This window comes from Liolophura sinensis, chromosome 6, assembly GCF_032854445.1.
Source record: "Liolophura sinensis isolate JHLJ2023 chromosome 6, CUHK_Ljap_v2, whole genome shotgun sequence".
In the NCBI taxonomy this organism is placed as follows: Eukaryota; Metazoa; Mollusca; class Polyplacophora; order Chitonida; family Chitonidae; genus Liolophura; species Liolophura sinensis.
Genome location: NC_088300.1, coordinates 68,131,394 through 68,148,629, shown reverse-complemented (window position 1 = coordinate 68,148,629; position 17,236 = coordinate 68,131,394). Strand labels below are relative to the sequence as shown.

General features: G+C 38.8%; 1 protein-coding gene across 1 annotated transcript; it reads right to left on the bottom strand.

Annotated features, from left to right (window-relative positions):
- Positions 1–7,271: 7,271 nt before the first annotated feature.
- Positions 7,272–17,183, bottom strand: LOC135468093 (protein arginine N-methyltransferase 1-like). Its single transcript, XM_064746150.1, has 10 exons — positions 17,154–17,183; positions 15,693–15,818; positions 13,453–13,608; positions 12,259–12,322; positions 11,642–11,790; positions 11,104–11,191; positions 10,640–10,755; positions 9,731–9,881; positions 8,514–8,638; positions 7,272–7,700 (listed from the first exon to the last, which is right to left on the bottom strand). The coding sequence occupies exons 1-10, from the start codon at positions 17,169–17,171 to the stop codon at positions 7,617–7,619; spliced, it is 1,077 nt and encodes a 358-aa protein (XP_064602220.1). The 5' UTR covers positions 17,172–17,183; the 3' UTR covers positions 7,272–7,616.
- Between the last annotated feature and the right edge of the window lie 53 nt (positions 17,184–17,236).

Sequence of the window (17,236 nt, the reverse complement as noted above, 5' to 3'; positions counted from 1 at the left end):
AATCTGTGACCAGTATAGCATATATTAGTCCCAGCCATAATGTAAATTTCGATTTCTAAAGTTGAAAAAAACTACTGGACAATGAAACTATCATATTTGAAGGTTATAGACACATGCTGATTACTATTCCATGAGAAAATTCTTAACAAAAAATCTATTTTTTCATTATCCAAGCTAAACTCTAAATCAAGGCCTATCTCACCTTGGTTAAATTCGCTTTGTTTTCACCTCCACTGTAATCACGTGACCAAAGAGTGTGCTGATGATTGGGTCAGGGCAGTTATGACATCACTTCAAAACTGAATACATCCAGCCAAAAAATATTTGCAGGACGTTTTCGATGTTTCGGTCAGTCAGACCCATGCGGGACCGACGTTGTCAAGAAAAAAACGACTGTGAACAGACCATATATTCCGAATCCTGCACCCTATTTAACATTTAACTTGAAACATTTGTTATACTTTGTAAGTCAAGAGTTATCTCCCCAGGGATCACCGAGCGGGCCGAGTAGGCCTGCAAAGATCCACTGAAACTTGTGCCTCTTTACGTGCTGTGTTAGCCTATGCGAGCAACACTTTCGGACACCAGAACACTGATTAGATGCAGTTTGTGGGTACGCACAAATGGTAATGATGTCTACTACACAGAAGTCACAAAATGTGGGTCCAGATCAAAATGCCCAGGATCAACCAGTGTCGGGTTCGGAAGTTGTAGACGGTGTGGATACCAGGGCAAGGGCTGATAACTCTGGCGAAACAAACTCTTTCAATTCAGATGAACACTATCGACAGTTCGAGTGTCAGTTTTGCCGGTGTGTGAGACTGTGCTGTGGACTGCGCTGGTGTAGGTCACCGGACAGAACATAATTTATCGTACCCACTTACAATATAAAAATACAAGGGCGTGATTTGTAAAGCGGGAAAGACTAATTGCATGGGGAGGTGTACCCCCGCTGTGAGGAGTGTATGAACATCGCACTGGAAAGAGTATGGAAGTGTGGCTGAAAATTCCATTGGTTCAATCTCTGGCAGTCGTTACAACGGGCACTATCAGGAGTACTCAAGAGTAACCGAAAATTTCTGTCGGACAACGAAGAAAGGAAAGACAAAAAATGTCGAAACAATGTGGATATATGTCCTGAAAAGATCATTTAGACTAATTCTGATTTGTGTAAAATTAAGTCTGCTTGGAGCGCTGCTCTATGGCCATACAATAGATCGAGCCAACGACTCATTGACAAGGTGCAATAAAAATACTGTGTACATGTCTATGTATTGGTATATGACGGTCGATCGTGACAAATTTCTCTGCCATCCAGACGTGTTTCAGCAATAAATCTTGTAACAAATGAATTAATTACCGTCTTATCGTAAGTTTACTGGGTTTCTAACGTCTTACCCTATCTCAAATGACTTTCTATAACAGTAATAGTACAATATTATATTTTTGATGAAAAATAACCATTATAATATTATATTCTGGGGGGGGGGGAGTATAGTTGCTCTAAAGTTGAGGTGAAAATAATTTGGCTGCATAAATAAAGGTCTTGTCTGCATGGTGTCATCATCGTGCTGTCCTAGTGAAGCAGCACCCTATACTGTCATGAAAACCGGTCTGCCACACAGAGGAATGTAATATAACGAAACTATTGTTGAAAGCGACGTTAAATCTTGAGGAAATAAATAAACAAGGCTTTACCATGGTGCTAAACCTGTAACAACCGAATGCAACATGCATCAAGGCCTGTATATAGGTTCAAAACCGATTTATTTTATTATATATAACAGCCTACGAATTCTCTTCGTATAATAAGAAAGATGCAAAACAACATACCGGTACTGTTTGCCTAAACTCATTTATTGATTTGATTGGTGTTTACGCCGTACTCAAGAATATTTCACTTATTCGACGGCCTCCAGCATTAAAGAAACCGGTCAGAGCACAGAGGAAACCCAGTAGGCCTATGCCCTGCGCATGTATTAAAGGAGAAGAACATTTAAATATCAAACAAATACCATTGAAAAGAGTATGCATTTCCTTGCATGTGCATGCCATAAAAAAAATACAAATATGTACCTCAAGCTGATAAATTATAAATAAAGTCAGCGCCAAACTTCGCTGTGGGCGTCTCCATTTTGCCCAAGAACTAGTCCCGAAGTCTTCTGTGTTAGGAGGAGAAGTTTTGTCGGAAACCGCCGACATGTAGTTCATACATTTACGATAGAAAATGTACGTGAGATACCAACCAGCGGTACTTCGCGTTGCTTCAGTGGTTTCCGCTTGACGATCGGGAAATTGGAATGTTGGACGTAGGTTCCGAGTTTTCACGATCGAGCCGGCAGTTTTAACGGCTCTCGTTGGCTGTGAGGACACATACTCCCAGCATAAATTAGAGGGTGTTAAAGATGGAGGACGCGATGGACACGGTGATTTATGCCAGCTTTGCCGTTTTCAGGCTTTATGTGTATGACAAAATTATTAGAAAAAATGTGATCTTTTCAGCCTATAGTGTACTTTTTTAAATTTTCTTCTCCTTTAAGGTTAAATCTTGACTGACAGTTAACATATATATATAGTCCCATGCGTGCCGGCTGCACCGGGGCCATTGACAACAGCCAAACAAACACAGCCGGCACATTTGTATATCACTCCAGTGACCCTAATGAATGGCATAAGATATACACTTGTAAAATTGACAATGCTTTCAGGACGCGCATAAACATGATCCCGTTTTTCCGAAATACAACATTATAGTTGTGCACGAGTGGAAGAGTGTATATTATACATGCAGGTTAGGCATAAAACAGTACTATATATATACGCAAGTTCTTCAAGAACCCCGTGAGTATATAGGCCTATAATCGAAAGTATTTAAAGGCTATTTAGTCCACATATTTTGTGGGTGATAACTGTACATATACTAGTCTAACCCTCTGCTGCACGTGTGTCCAGCAAAATGCCACAGTCACCTGTCGTCAAACAGCCGTCCCGATCAAGGCAGGGTAGCAGTGACTCCAACACAAGCGTGGATTCCTTTGATTCGGTCGAACACCGAAGGAGGCATGCTGGAAATGTGGACTGTGTGTTGTGTCAGTGTTTGAAGTTCTGCTGTCGTCCGTGTTGTAAAGCGTGCGGAATGACATAAATGTGTGCAATTTCATTTTGAAGAATCATGGTCGTGTTTTTGGCGTGCAAGAAACCCACTTTGGAATTCAAATCGCACGATTGCTTTTCGAAATCAACCAACAACAGCGGCTTGTGTCAGGACTTACCATTGAACTTGGTAAGGTTAGATCCAAATTGCTATAGCAGCTTTGATTGTATACACTTAGGCCTACTTATTCCATGGCTATTCAAAATCTACACCAGTATATATGTACATAGATACAAAAGTATAAGCTTGGTTTATATGTATATATTGCGTGGCCCAAGCAGCTACTATCCAAAGCCGCATAAAGTGACAGGGACTTCCACGAGTACTTTGGGATTCAACTCACTGTAAGCTTTAGTTGCTTATACTGTGTCGCCCAGAAAGCTATTCCAAAACTGGTTATGATGAGCACTTTAGGATTCAACTCACTGTAAGATCTGCTTGTTTACACTGTGTGGCCCAGAAAGCTATTCAAAAACTGGTTATGACGACCACTTTGCGATTCAACTCACTGTAAGATCTGCTTGTTTACACTGTGTGGCCCAGAAAGCTATTCCAAAACTGGTTATGACGAGCACTTTGCGATTCAACTCACTGTAAGATCTGCTTGTTTACACTGTGTGGCCCAGAAAGCTATTCAAAAACTGGTTATGACGACCACTTTGCGATTCAACTCACTGTAAGATCTGCTTGTTTACACTGTGTGGCCCAGAAAGCTATTCAAAAACTGGTTATGACGAGCACTTTGCGATTCAACTCACTGTAAGATCTGCTTGTTTACACTGTGTGGCCCAGAAAGCTATTCAAAAACTGGTTATGACGAGCACTTTGCGATTCAACTCACTGTAAGATCTGCTTGTTTACACTGTGTGGCCCAGAAAGGTATTCCAAAACTGGTTATGACGAGCACTTTGCGATTCAACTCACTGTAAGATCTGCTTGTCTACACTGTGTGGCCCAGAAAGCTATTCAAAAACTGGTTATGATGAGCACTTTAGGATTCAACTCACTGTAAGCTTTAGTTGCTTATACTGTGTCGCCCAGAAAGGTATTCCAAAACTGGTTATGACGAGCACTTTAGGATTCAACTCACTGTAAGATCTGCTTGTTTACACTGTGTGGCACAGAAAGCTATTCAAAAACTGGTTATGATGAGCACTTTAGGATTCAACTCACTGTAAGATCTGCTTGTCTACACTGTGTGGTCCAGAAAGCTATTCAAAAACTGGTTATGATGAGCACTTTAGGATTCAACTCACTGTAAGCTTTGGTTGCTTATACTGTTCCGCCAAGAAAGCAATGTGAAACAGACTGCACATGAAGTTATTGAACCTTTCAAAGGCGAACTGAAGAGGAGCATCGAACCTTCAATACTTTGATCTATCAATTCCCTGAAATGATTCTCGCGTTATCAAGTTGTGAAAAAATTACGTATAGGGGCCTATATAGTTTATTTTCGCCAATACTTCTTACCTACATGCATTTTAAGATCGGGCATGCAGGAAGACTGCAGCCAATCCCGGGGATGATTGAATGATTATGGTTTAACGCCACATCGGCAATATTTCAGCCATATCGTGGCGATGGCATAGACTTCTAGCACCATGCATGTTTCAACAACGTAGATTCCTCGAACCACATGAAATCCAGCACAGGTTGGCGAAAGAAGGCACACCGTTCCGGCATGAACCAAGTCCACGTGAAACTGCATGGGCCATCAGTCATTTATATTATATACTCACGTGTTGAGTAACAGTTCCCCGTTTCGGTATATGCGTCGATGTCAGCTTTACCTTCCAACTAGGTATACAATGACACGTCATACATCCACCATCCGGGGTTGACAGAAATACCCCACGAAAAATGCGAGTGGAAACAGATTAGAAACAAGACACTTGTAGATCTACGCTCAGGCATAGATTTGAAATGTTTAATTTTTCCCAGCTTATAGCTTTCAGAAGTGTCGAAGCAAAGCTGCCGGTATCTTAGAGCAAATTGTCAGGATTCACAACACTGTTATTCGTGTTTTCAGAATGTCAGATTTTGTTCTTAACGCTATTACGTTGGATTTTTTATTTGGCATTATAACTAATATGTGGAGTATATACGAGGACATTCCTTTGAATTGTTACGAGTAATCAGTTATAAAGGCGTATGTTTTTTTCTTTTTAGTATTTTTTACTTAAGCTCCACCTTTTCACAATTTGAAAGAATTATCACCCTAGGTTACAGATATGTATTTGTCACATGATTTGAACATTTGTAACAGAATGCCAGTATGACCTTGAATCTCTCCAGTTTGATCATTTAATATGTTTCGTGTCACATTTTCTTTCAGACTGATTGTTGATTTAAATACAAGAATATTGCACTCATACACCAACGCAGGTTTCATGGGTGTTGGAAACCGTAATGTCTATACAGTAAACAACTCCCATTTGGCGAACTTTCATACACACGATGTGCAGATGTTTGCTTCATATGCGAATGCCACTTGGATTGAAGCTATGCATCGGAACAGACATTCGTATCCAGCCGTCAACCAATATGGACGATTCAGGGCAATAACCGCAAGGTCAATTCCCCCAAAAGACGTTGAACACAAACCAACAAAGAACAATGAAAGTATATAAAGCACAAAAATTATGATGAAATTGTGCAAACAGAGGCAGACAACACTTTTCAGTGATGAGGGGAAGGCACAAGGTAGGTTCAAGCCGAATGAGTAAAATCACTATTCAAATCGTGTACCATGCTAGATCATAAGTTATCCGTAATAAAATATGAGTGAGTGCTTGGGGTTTAACGTCGTACTCAACAATTTTTCAGTCATATGACGACGATAATAAAATATGTATCTGAGTTGCAATTGTTCATATATCTAACGCGGCGATCTAATTCAACCCCATGAATATACCGCCCCTGGCCCCGGGTTAAGCGGACCTAGATACAATTATGAAGCAGAGTACATTCGAACTCTAAATGAAGTTCATGTACGCCCACCTAGAGTAGACGGCCGTACTATCAAACCAGTTTTCGCCAAGAAAGGCACCATGAACAGCCTGTAATGCCTAGTACCGGATCGAGAGAATTACCGGTAACCGGCTGGGACTGAACCAACACCTTGTCTGTTCGAGATTAAATTTATTTATTTTATTTCTTGGTGATAAACGTCGTACAAAAGTATTATTCATTAATATGACTACGATCAGATTTAAAAGTGAAGTAGACCATCACGCTTTCCCCGCTAAATGACAAGCTTCTGACAAGGTCCGACGTAGTCAAAGCAAAGAGTTCTGCATCGAAAAAATGCTATACCACTCTTAAGTATCTTCGCCAGATGACTGTTCAACCGTTCAAGCCAGTCAGGTCCCCGTCCCGTCCAAGCGATTACCATTTGTAACATGTGACCACGAAACTCACTTGATTTGCTGAAAGGAATTTTCCAGAACATGACCATGAAACTTCACAAAATCATCAAATATGAAATTACCAGAACTGTACCTTTTATTTTAATTTTGGCAAAAGTAAGGGCAGATTTCGAGTCCATACAAAAAAAAAAGCAGAACAAATCTTACTCCTGACAATTTTCATGGTACAGTACCTGATCTTGAGCGATATTAAAATGACTTTCCCCGAAAACAGTGCAGCTATAGTGCACCGTCGACTGTTCTGTTATTGTCATAGCATGCAGTCTTCCTACACTTCTACAGAAAGTCAGGATCAGTTTAAATTATGGTGAACACCATTTCTCAGTCACTAAGCCGCCGATAAGATCATTATTTGACATTTGTTCATGTTATCAACAATACACATCTTCACGTGACACCAACTCAATTTTTGTACTTTTGTTGTTTAAAACATTTTTCCCCCATTACAATTAAAAATTTGAAACAGCTCACTTCTACTGCAAGCTCAACACCTTATTAAACATATATCAAATGTAGAAAGGCTATAACCAGGAAACAGCAACAGACTTTAGCCTGGCAACTTACTTTGAATGTGAACAATAAAAGTTGATACAAAATAATTGCAATCCAGAAATAGTTCATAGGCCACATCAAAGTACAAGGAAACAATGTTGCTATGCTTCAAAATGAGGGGAGGAGGGGAGGAGGGGAGGAGGGGAGGAAGAGACAAATGTTCATGTTTCTCAGGCTGTAAATGCAATAAATGTAAGTGTGTTTATATTTCGTTTGGGCTAAAATAGGCAGCATGACTTGTAACTGTGTTGACCGACTGGCGAGCCCCTCCAGCAATTAGGACCGCCTGCACAGACAACCAAGTCGCAGAGACGCAGTTCACACCAGCTGTACAGAACAGCACCATACAGCATGTGGAATCCCCACCCCCAGTGTCTGCCTACACCCCCGCTCCAAGTCAATAACTGATGCCACATCACAGTCTGTTGTCCTGTCACTAGCTGACAGTCACTCTGTCCATTCTGGTCTCGCGGCTATCTTCTTTAGCGCATCTTGTAATGATATGTGCCGGTTAACTCAGACAGCTCTCCCTTGAAGTCCAAGTCCAGGGTGAAATCCAAGTCCCTCTGAAACAACAACAACAAAAAAAACAAGATTAGTCCATTTTTTTTTTATATACTTTCAGAAATTCCAAGCTAGGTAAACTAGATAAAGTGTCATATCATAATGGTTTCATACTCCCTGCATTTGTCTAAATAGCAACAAATATGTTCTCTTTCAAAGTGAAATCAAACTGTATCGCACACTGCTGGAAGGCAAGTGACAACAATAAATTCATAGCAAAATCGCCTGGTCATTTCATTGCAGATTGTTTGTAAAGCCACACAAATTTTATTCTGTGTCTTACAGACACATCTGTGTCCATATTTGTATTTTGTTCAATGATGAGTACCTTATGATATTCCTGTTTATCAATGCATCCTAATCAAGTAAATACATTTTCAACACGAAAACAGCTGGGTTACTCCAAATTTTCCACTATTTTTATGGTTTTCAAGGCTTAAATTTATACCCTCCAAAGACAATGAAAAACAATTTAATCCACTCACAAAAATAATCTGAATTGTTGTGTCTTAGCAATTTAAATTTTTTTTAGGGTCTTTTAGATCTTGGGAAATATTCATATTTCAAACTGTTGTCTGCTTCAGTATATTTTACATCTCAGTTGGTGATCCGGCCTAAATCCCTAAATCAGACGATCTGCCTTGTGACTAAGGGACATGACCCACTTTCACAAAACTTCGTAAATCAATGTTTCATATCTTTTATATGTGGTTATATATAGACAAAAATCACCTTGTGCCTCTTCAACAGAAACAATCATAAATAATTTGATTTTCAAACTTTTATGAAAGTGGTCCCCCTGAACTTTTACTTACGTCATTTTTCTTGTTAGGGGTCATGCCAAAAGTACCATATATTTCTTCTCCCTTCTTGACAGTCAGCGAGTCATCGTCAACATAGAATACTGTTTGCTTCCAGTGAGTGTAAGGTGCCTCTGGGGCTGAAACAAATGTTATGAATGGGCATTAATTCATACATCAGAGTTAACATCCTTCAGACCTGACGAAAGCCATGGCACAAAATGTTGAAATCAACGATCAGGTTCATGGGAAACAACACATTATTATGACCCATGAACAATATGGGCATAGCTCGACAACCATATTGTCTAAGGGGCGATAACTCAAATGTTCATTATTCAATGGAATACATCACTGCATTATCTTCCCTTAGAAAACATTCGCATGGCGCTGTGCTTTTCTTTCTCATCAGCCCTAGCTGAGTTTTGTTTGCCATTGAATGTAGCTCAGGTCGTTTTTAAAATTGGCTTTTAAGATAAGGCTTCATCAGTTCTCAGCATGAGAGTTGTGAAGATAACTATTACAAGCTGAACAGTGGAGGGCAGAGAAAGTCTGTGCTTCCACATGTGCACATAAATCCCATCTACTATCACTTTAAAAAGTTCTCAAGTAATGGCACAAATTAAGCACCAACAGGCCTTGTAATGACTTAGTAGCAAATGCATTACAAAAATACAAAGTAACAGTGTTCAAATTTTGAACACAGCTCAGCATTATCTTGATGTATATGCACATTACTGGATGCTAGCACCACACATGGGTAAAATTTGTCATTTTTATTTCACTTCACTTTTGGATTCTCCATTTTCGTTCTTGTATATTTTTCATTATAATGCTTTGACACTTTGCACACGCGTACCTGAATGCTGAGTCTAAAAATCACATATTTCTGATATCTTTTCTAGTTTCAAAGATGTTAGTAGAAGAATATCAGAACTTCCAAAAATTTTGAAACTGGAAAGTTTCAACTCTGAATTATCACTGGGACAAATCCAGAAAGAATAATGCATTTATTTATTTACATGATTGGTGTTTTACGCAGTGCTACAGAATATTTCACTTATATGACAGTGGTCAGCATAATGGTGGAAGAAAACCCGAATGAATAATAAAAAAATTTTCTCTTTCTACTTTGGGTTTCATAAGAAAAAATGTGGAATTTGCTAAAGAGGGATTCTAGTAACTAGAATATATTAATCTTTCAAAGAATTTTTTTACGAGGGCAATCATACCTGTAGAGAATCCAGTGCGCTTGTGACATTTTGTGAACTCTATATTGAAGAAACACACTAAAGCGTGGATATAGTCATTGCGTCTGCATTGCAAATGGAAGGGCGCCGTAAAACTGACATCTTCCTCCTTCACTGTGTAAATATCTACTTCCTGAGAAATACAAAAGCAGGCCAGTCAATAATATTGATGAACATTTCTGCCCCATTCTCCGCGAAATGCCAGCAAACAACTTCTAAAGCACTCCAAAAAAACTGATTAATGAGAAGGTGGATGCTTCGCCAGGCATTTACAAAACACATAGCTCCTATCCTCCCCGTCCTTGCCTCAAAGACTCTCAAAGAGGTATATTTACTTACTTATATTACTGGAACTTAACACCATACACAAGAATATTTCTCTTATCCAACACAGGCAAGCATTATGGTGGAAAGAAACGTCATATACAACATTCCAGCTTTCAAAACAATGCGATTTTGGATTTTGTAAGAGATTTGCAACTTAACAGGAAATCAATTGTCGAAATTAAGTCATCATTCAGGTTACCGAAAGATTACACGATGACAATTTTCTGAGAGTGACAAACTGCCGAAACTGGATTTTTTTTTTTTTTTTGATTGGTGTTTTACGCCGTACTCAAGAATATTTCACTTGTACGACGGCGGCCAGCATTATGGTGGGTGGAAACCGGGCACAGCCCGGGGGAAACCCACGACCATCCGCAGGTTGCTGGAAGACCTTCCCACTTACGGCCGGAGAGGAAGCCCGAAACTGGAGAAAAATGAAATACTAAATACCCTTAATGACTAAATACGTTGAATAGGTAGCCTACCTATTCAACGTAACCTGAATGATCGTTCACAGCTAATAACAAGCCCCAATTCAAGAATTGTCACTAACTGTTTACATACCTTGACGAGGCAAGAATTTGTGATGACTTGTTTGGGATCAACGACATCCACCAGGGGTTCTGTGATGGCTATTTTTCTTACAGCACTCATATCAAACCCGTAAACATTATCCCACCCTGCAGGAGAATAACAGAGGATTATTCTTAAAGATTACAATGTGCGGAGAAAACATGGTCTACGCCATTTTAGCAGTGACAAGGCATTTTGCTTTCACCAAAACACCTGTAAACAAGAGGGCACGCAATTCAACATGTCTCCCCCCCACCCTTTTAAAATGAACTATTTTTCATCCTTGTGATTTGTCAGCTACATTTAACATTAACCAGTGAACTTCCCAGAATGTGAGGTCACCATATCTGATATTTACTGGTAAGTGTATAGCTCAAAACCTATCAGACCTCAGTACGAGATGGCATCACAGTATTGAAACAACGACAGCACTGTTAACAGTTTAGTCAACTTACAGTTGATTTTGTCATCTTTGTACTGTCTGTCTTCTATGGCACATATATACAGCGTGGCTCTGTCTGGGAAAATCAATCCACCAGGTTTCTACCAATGAAAACAAGCAATGGTCTAAAACAACTGAATAATTAATAAGGTAGGAAAAAAACAAGAAAAAAAGACACCAGTTAGATACAGCCCAACTCGTACTTCCAGTAACGTAACGAACTGCTCTGCTAAAAGAATGATATTCCGTTCATTATCTTTTTGACAGCAGTAATTTAAAAAAATTCACTACCCAGAAATCAAAGGCAGGGAACAGAATTTTCTTCAGATAAGTGTTTGGACCAAGTAGAATGGTGTATAACGAATACTTGGTTTACCGACATTGTACCAGTTACAACCCTTCTTATTGGTCGTGTATTTATTTATTTATTTGATTGGTGTTTTGATCGCTGCACTAACCAACAGAGCCACGGAGGCCCCTATTGGTCATCTAGAATTTCCTAGTCGAACTAGTGTCTATGGGGTAACTACGGGGTAACTACGTGTACTTACCAGCCACTTGTCTCTGGCATATAGCACTGTCTTGAGCATGGATTCATAGAACAGACAATAGCCCATCCATTCACTGATGATGATGTCAACCTTTTCTATGCCTTCTGGAAGCTGCACTTCTTCCACTTTACCTTTGACTAATGACACAACTGGAGAGTAAAAAAAAAAAACGTAGCATGTACATATAGTGGGTTCTGATGAGCTAATACTTTCAGTGTAATACTCTTCCTCGATATTTCCTTTCCAATATGGTAGTTTTTAAATTTAGTGGTGAAATCAACATCTTCATTCATGTGGTGGTCATGTATGTAATGCCTGGATAGCACTCAGCTTACATCACACAAAACCGTATAACAACCCTTGAAACTAGATTGCAAATCTTCTCCACAAAAATCACAGCCACCCCATTCCGCATTAATCCACAGAAGTTGTCTTTCTATGGTTCTGACCCAAAACTTTATACATTGTGTCCATGCCTAAACAAATGTTATAAAACTCAAATGATGTTTTCTGAGAGCTTTTAAATCTGTGAATAAAAGAAACAAAGTGAAACAAAAAAAAAACAAACTTTTCACTGGTTAACCATCATATTTTTGTTCCATTTATTTATAACTTACCATGGTCCAAATGATTTGCCTGCACTATTTTCTCTGCATAATCAATGATACTGGAACATTCAATCTATAAAAGAATTAAAATAACATTTATAATATGGTGACATATGATTTATTATTTTTTATATTAAATACATTTTTACTACAACATGATTGTTAGCCATCGCAGAGAAGTTAGAGAACAAACACATCAAGAAAAACGAACGACAATTTTTTTTTCATAGGGTTGGTGTTTTCACTAACTTTCAAGACAGCAGTCAAATTTATGGGTAGAACTTTGTGAAGTCTATAGTAAACTACCCTCCCTTCAAACGTAAATCTTAATTTTATTTCTATTTACGCCAGTTTAATTTTTTGAGTTGTGTGATTATCGCACACCTTGCAAAAGACTAAGGGTGTAACTTGCTCACCTGAATCCATTTCCCCCAGACTATGTCCCGTGTGTGTTATTAGCACACCTGAATCAATGTCCCAGATTATGTCCTGTGTGTGTTATTAGCACAAGTGAATCCATGTTCCCCTGATTATGTAGTGTGTGTTACTAGCACACCTGAATCAATGTCCCCAGATTATGCCCTGTGTGTGTTATTAGCACACCTGAATCCATGTTCCCTGATTATGTAGTGTGTTATTAGCACACCTGAATCAATGTCCCCAGATTATGTCCTGTGTGTGTTATTAGCACACCTGAATCCATGTTCCCTGATTATGTAGTGTGTGTTATTAGCACACCTGAATCAATGTCCCCAGATTATGCCCTGTGTGTGTTATTAGCACACCTGAATCCATGTTCCCCTGATTATGTAGTGTGTGTTATTAGCACACCTGAATCAATGTCCCCAGATTATGTCCTGTGTGTGTTATTAGCACACCTGAATCCATGTTCCCCAGATTATGTCCTGCGTGTGTTATTAGCACACCTGAATCCATGTTCCCCAGATTATGTCCTGTGTGTGTTATTAGCACACCTGAATCCATGTTTTCCAGACTATGCCCTGTGAGTGTTTTGCTTTTGGAATGCCAACATACGACAGTGTGATAGAACACCTCAAATTTGAAGGACTGAAAAACCATAGCTGACTTTTTCATCAACGACTCGGTGAGCAAGATCCCCATCAACTTAGGGGGCATGGGGCCAGAGGGTTCATAATAACACAAGACTGAAGTGAACACCCTTTTCCTAAGGAGATCACTTACCCCAATGACTTTAGAAGCCCCAGCTTTTGCAGCAAACATAGAGAGAATACCAGTACCACAGCCAACATCCAGGACAACTTTCCCACGAAACAAGTGTTTGTTGTGAAACATGGAATTCCTGTACGTCAACGTTCTCACTTCATCTTTCAACATTTCCTGTCAGTTAAAAAGGCATGGAAGAATAAGTGAATGAATGATGAGCATTTTACACCACATTAGCAGTATTACAGCCACGCTGTGATGAGAACATGTTACAAACAGTTGTCTTTCAACATGAGCATAATAGCATCTAAAATCAGAATAGTAAAATCTGAAAATCATACTAAATGCAGATTTTATTTAATAAACTTATAAATATCATTAAATATAGTTTTGGTATCAGAAAATGACTGATCTGGAAAGCCACACTCAAAGTTCAACTGGTGTAGACTCATAAATAATCTTAAAATACCGCAACATTGCCAGCAGCACCGTGATGGGAAACAACTGAATATAGAATCAACTGTCAAACAGAAATCATTTCGAGCCCAAATTTATATTTTAGGCAATGTGGACTTCTTCTGTTCACAGAACCTACACGATTGGCAGGTTAGTCACCTTTTACACCAAGCCTTTTGTGCCTCATCAAAGTGAATAACAAAGTCAAAGTGAAAGGCATATCAGCTTCACGTAGTTGGCAGCATTCAAAGGCCACTGTTCTAAAGACCTACCCTGCCATAGATATACAGGCAGCAGGATCACAAAATGGTCTTCAACTTAAGTAAAAATTTCAATCACTGAATTTCATATGTTCATTTCTGCTGTTTTAGCTGAAATTGTTCAACAATATTTATCCAGAATTTAAGCTGTCAAGCAATATTATAACCTTATTAGATAAGAAATAATTTTAAAGTGATTAGAAATTTTGACTTAAAGTCTAAGATGGCTTCATTATCCCGGGGTCAGACAAGGTATGAACGAGCCGCCGGTGTTCCACTTCTGTGCAAAATTTTTTGGTTTTCATTTTCTTGTATGTATTCGAGTCTTGTTTAAAGCCACATACAAGAATATTTTTTTCAGTTGTACCATGGCGATCAGATTTAAGGGTGGAGGAAACAGGAGTGCCCAAGGTAAACTGATGATTTTTGGCAAGTCTCTGACAACCTTTCTCATTTGTGAACGTACAAACGCTGCATACCACACTGGTGGAACGCAATTTGTCTTCAGGAAGCATCACAGGGTTAGTACAGGTATATGAAAATGAAATTCAAGGAGTTTTCCAAGAGTTTTTTGTCATTTTCAAGGCTAGTTTAAACATACCATGGTGCAAATTATAGACTATATTTTATAGATGCTTTAATTTGCATGCATGTATACTGAATAGTATGCTTGCTTTTGCAAGAAATGCGGCACATTCTTTGACCCAGCCTTGGTTTAGTAAAAAAAAAAATGAACGCTATATATCATTATGCAGGGCTTCCTCTGGGTCAGTATTTAGCCACATATTTAGTCACCTTAGCCACACACCAGATTTTGTAGTAATTGCTATTTTTCTATAGCCATACTTCCTTAGCAGCCAGGACTATTTTTATCTACCTTGGTGTAGCTGCTAGAATCAGTTTGGCCTCTTCCAGCTATATCTGGAGTTTTTCAAACTTTACATTTAGAACAATTGCCCTCAAAATAACTGGAGAGTATTGTTTTTGTTTTTAGAGAAAAAAAATCAATTCTTTCTGCAGCCTACCTGTAGGATCCTAGTAAAATGAAAGCCCTGATTATGGGAGGAGAATTATCAGCGAGCTCTCGATATACAGACTCGGCAGTCAGCAGACAATATTTAAGTTCAGGACAAACTAAGATTTTCAAGGAGTTTCCATGAATATTTGTCGTTTTAAGGACTTTCAAGTACTTGAAAATGAAATTATATTTTTCAAGCACTTTCAAGGAGTTTCAAGGACTGTGCGCACCCTGCATAAGTAGACTGCGTAAACGGCCACGCAAGAGACCTTGACTGCTTGTTGAGCCACAAAAGCTGACAGCTGAAATTCACAATTACCCTGTCCATAGCCGATTTTGAACCCGTAACTTGTGTTTCCTGACGACCAAATGGGTAACACTCTAACCACTCTGCTGTGGCCTGTTCCGAGACTTACGAAGCATGCTTTCCAAATTAGTCTGTATTCTACCTTTCCCCTCACAACCTTCCTAGTACAAGCTATCCACCTCCACTAACTATTAATTTGCTATGTTCATCACCTTACCTCGTGTATGCCGAAATGAGCATAGGAGTCAAAGTAATAGTCTTTAGAGGTCATCTCTTCCACGGGCACATCAGGGTCTGGACCATTTGCACAGTTATTTGCGTTCTCCTCAACAGAGGACTTTGTCTGAAAATGTCACGAAAGACACTTTACAAACTTTTTCTAAAGTTGAAACATATCCCCTGAAACTTCTTCATCTTTTACAGTTGCCTTGTACATCTTCATCATATTTATTTATTTCATTGGAGATTTCAAGGGCAAACAGCATTTATGGTTATGGTGGGAGAAAACCAAAAACAATTTCCATTCGCAGGTTGCTAGCAGACCTCTCCAGATAGGATTGGAGAGGAAGCTTACAATTATTAGGTAAACATTATTGCTTAATACATTTACATCGAATTCCAGTACAGAATTAAATTTGTAAAATCCTCACTTTAAGTGTTCACTTGCTTGTATGTTTCACCATTGGCAAAATAAAAGCGATGAGGGGAAGGTACCTTGATTTTGAAGTGAACAACAAGGTTGGTAGTACTTAGCTACTTGAAAACGATAAGTCATCAGAAAATGCTATACCAAGATCACTCTAAGCTATTAAGCCACAGTGTAATTCAAGTTATTTGGAGCCATATGGGCTGTACATCTAGATAAAAATTCCAAATCTCTTAAAATTGTGACATCCATTTTGACCATTTTGAGCATCTCTAAGAAAACACACTGATCAGTCAACAAAATATTAGATGGGAACAAATGATAAAAAAAGCTCTGAAGTCAGTTTAGCTAACAATTTTATCTGGCTATGGTTGACCCAATTACAGCGCACTTGATTTAAAAGCTTAATGCAGATGCCACAAGTTTATCTTTTCGTCCATTGATTTATCGCAACCACAACAACCTCTGCATAAGTTATTATGAAATAATGGGACGAGGGTGATGTGATGTTGGACTAACTCATGCCTAAGTTTACCTATTACGGCCATTTAACTATTTCCAGACCTGCAACTGTGGCGAAGGCAAAATGACTGCTTCTCTAGCAAGATACACCGCCAGCCAAATATACAGACGGGAGGTGAAGTAACCATTTGAGGCTACTCAAGACAAAGAATCACAACATTCTTAGATTTCAAGATAATCAAAATGATACACAACATATAAAGAAAGACATAAATCATTTCCCAACAATTTCGTGACGTAGCTCAAACTGACAAACTCGACATGGGCAATGATTAATTTCAAGAAAGATTTTTTCTTCTTTGTATCACATTTTCATTACAACAACAACACAACGAAATCTCTAAAACACATTTCATCAAATGAACCCAACAGTATTCACAACGGTCACTGATAAAACTTGATGGTTGATTTTAAAATCTAAACATATCTGCTCGCGTAAATTGTCTGAACTAACTCAAGGATAAGAGCAGAAACATTAGTAATCTGTGCACAAAGTCGCACATCACTTACATCCATGTGGTCAGCCATTTTAAGTTTGCGGGGTTTTGCACATGGTTGTGTACTACGTCACGTATTTTTCCCCAGGGTAAGCT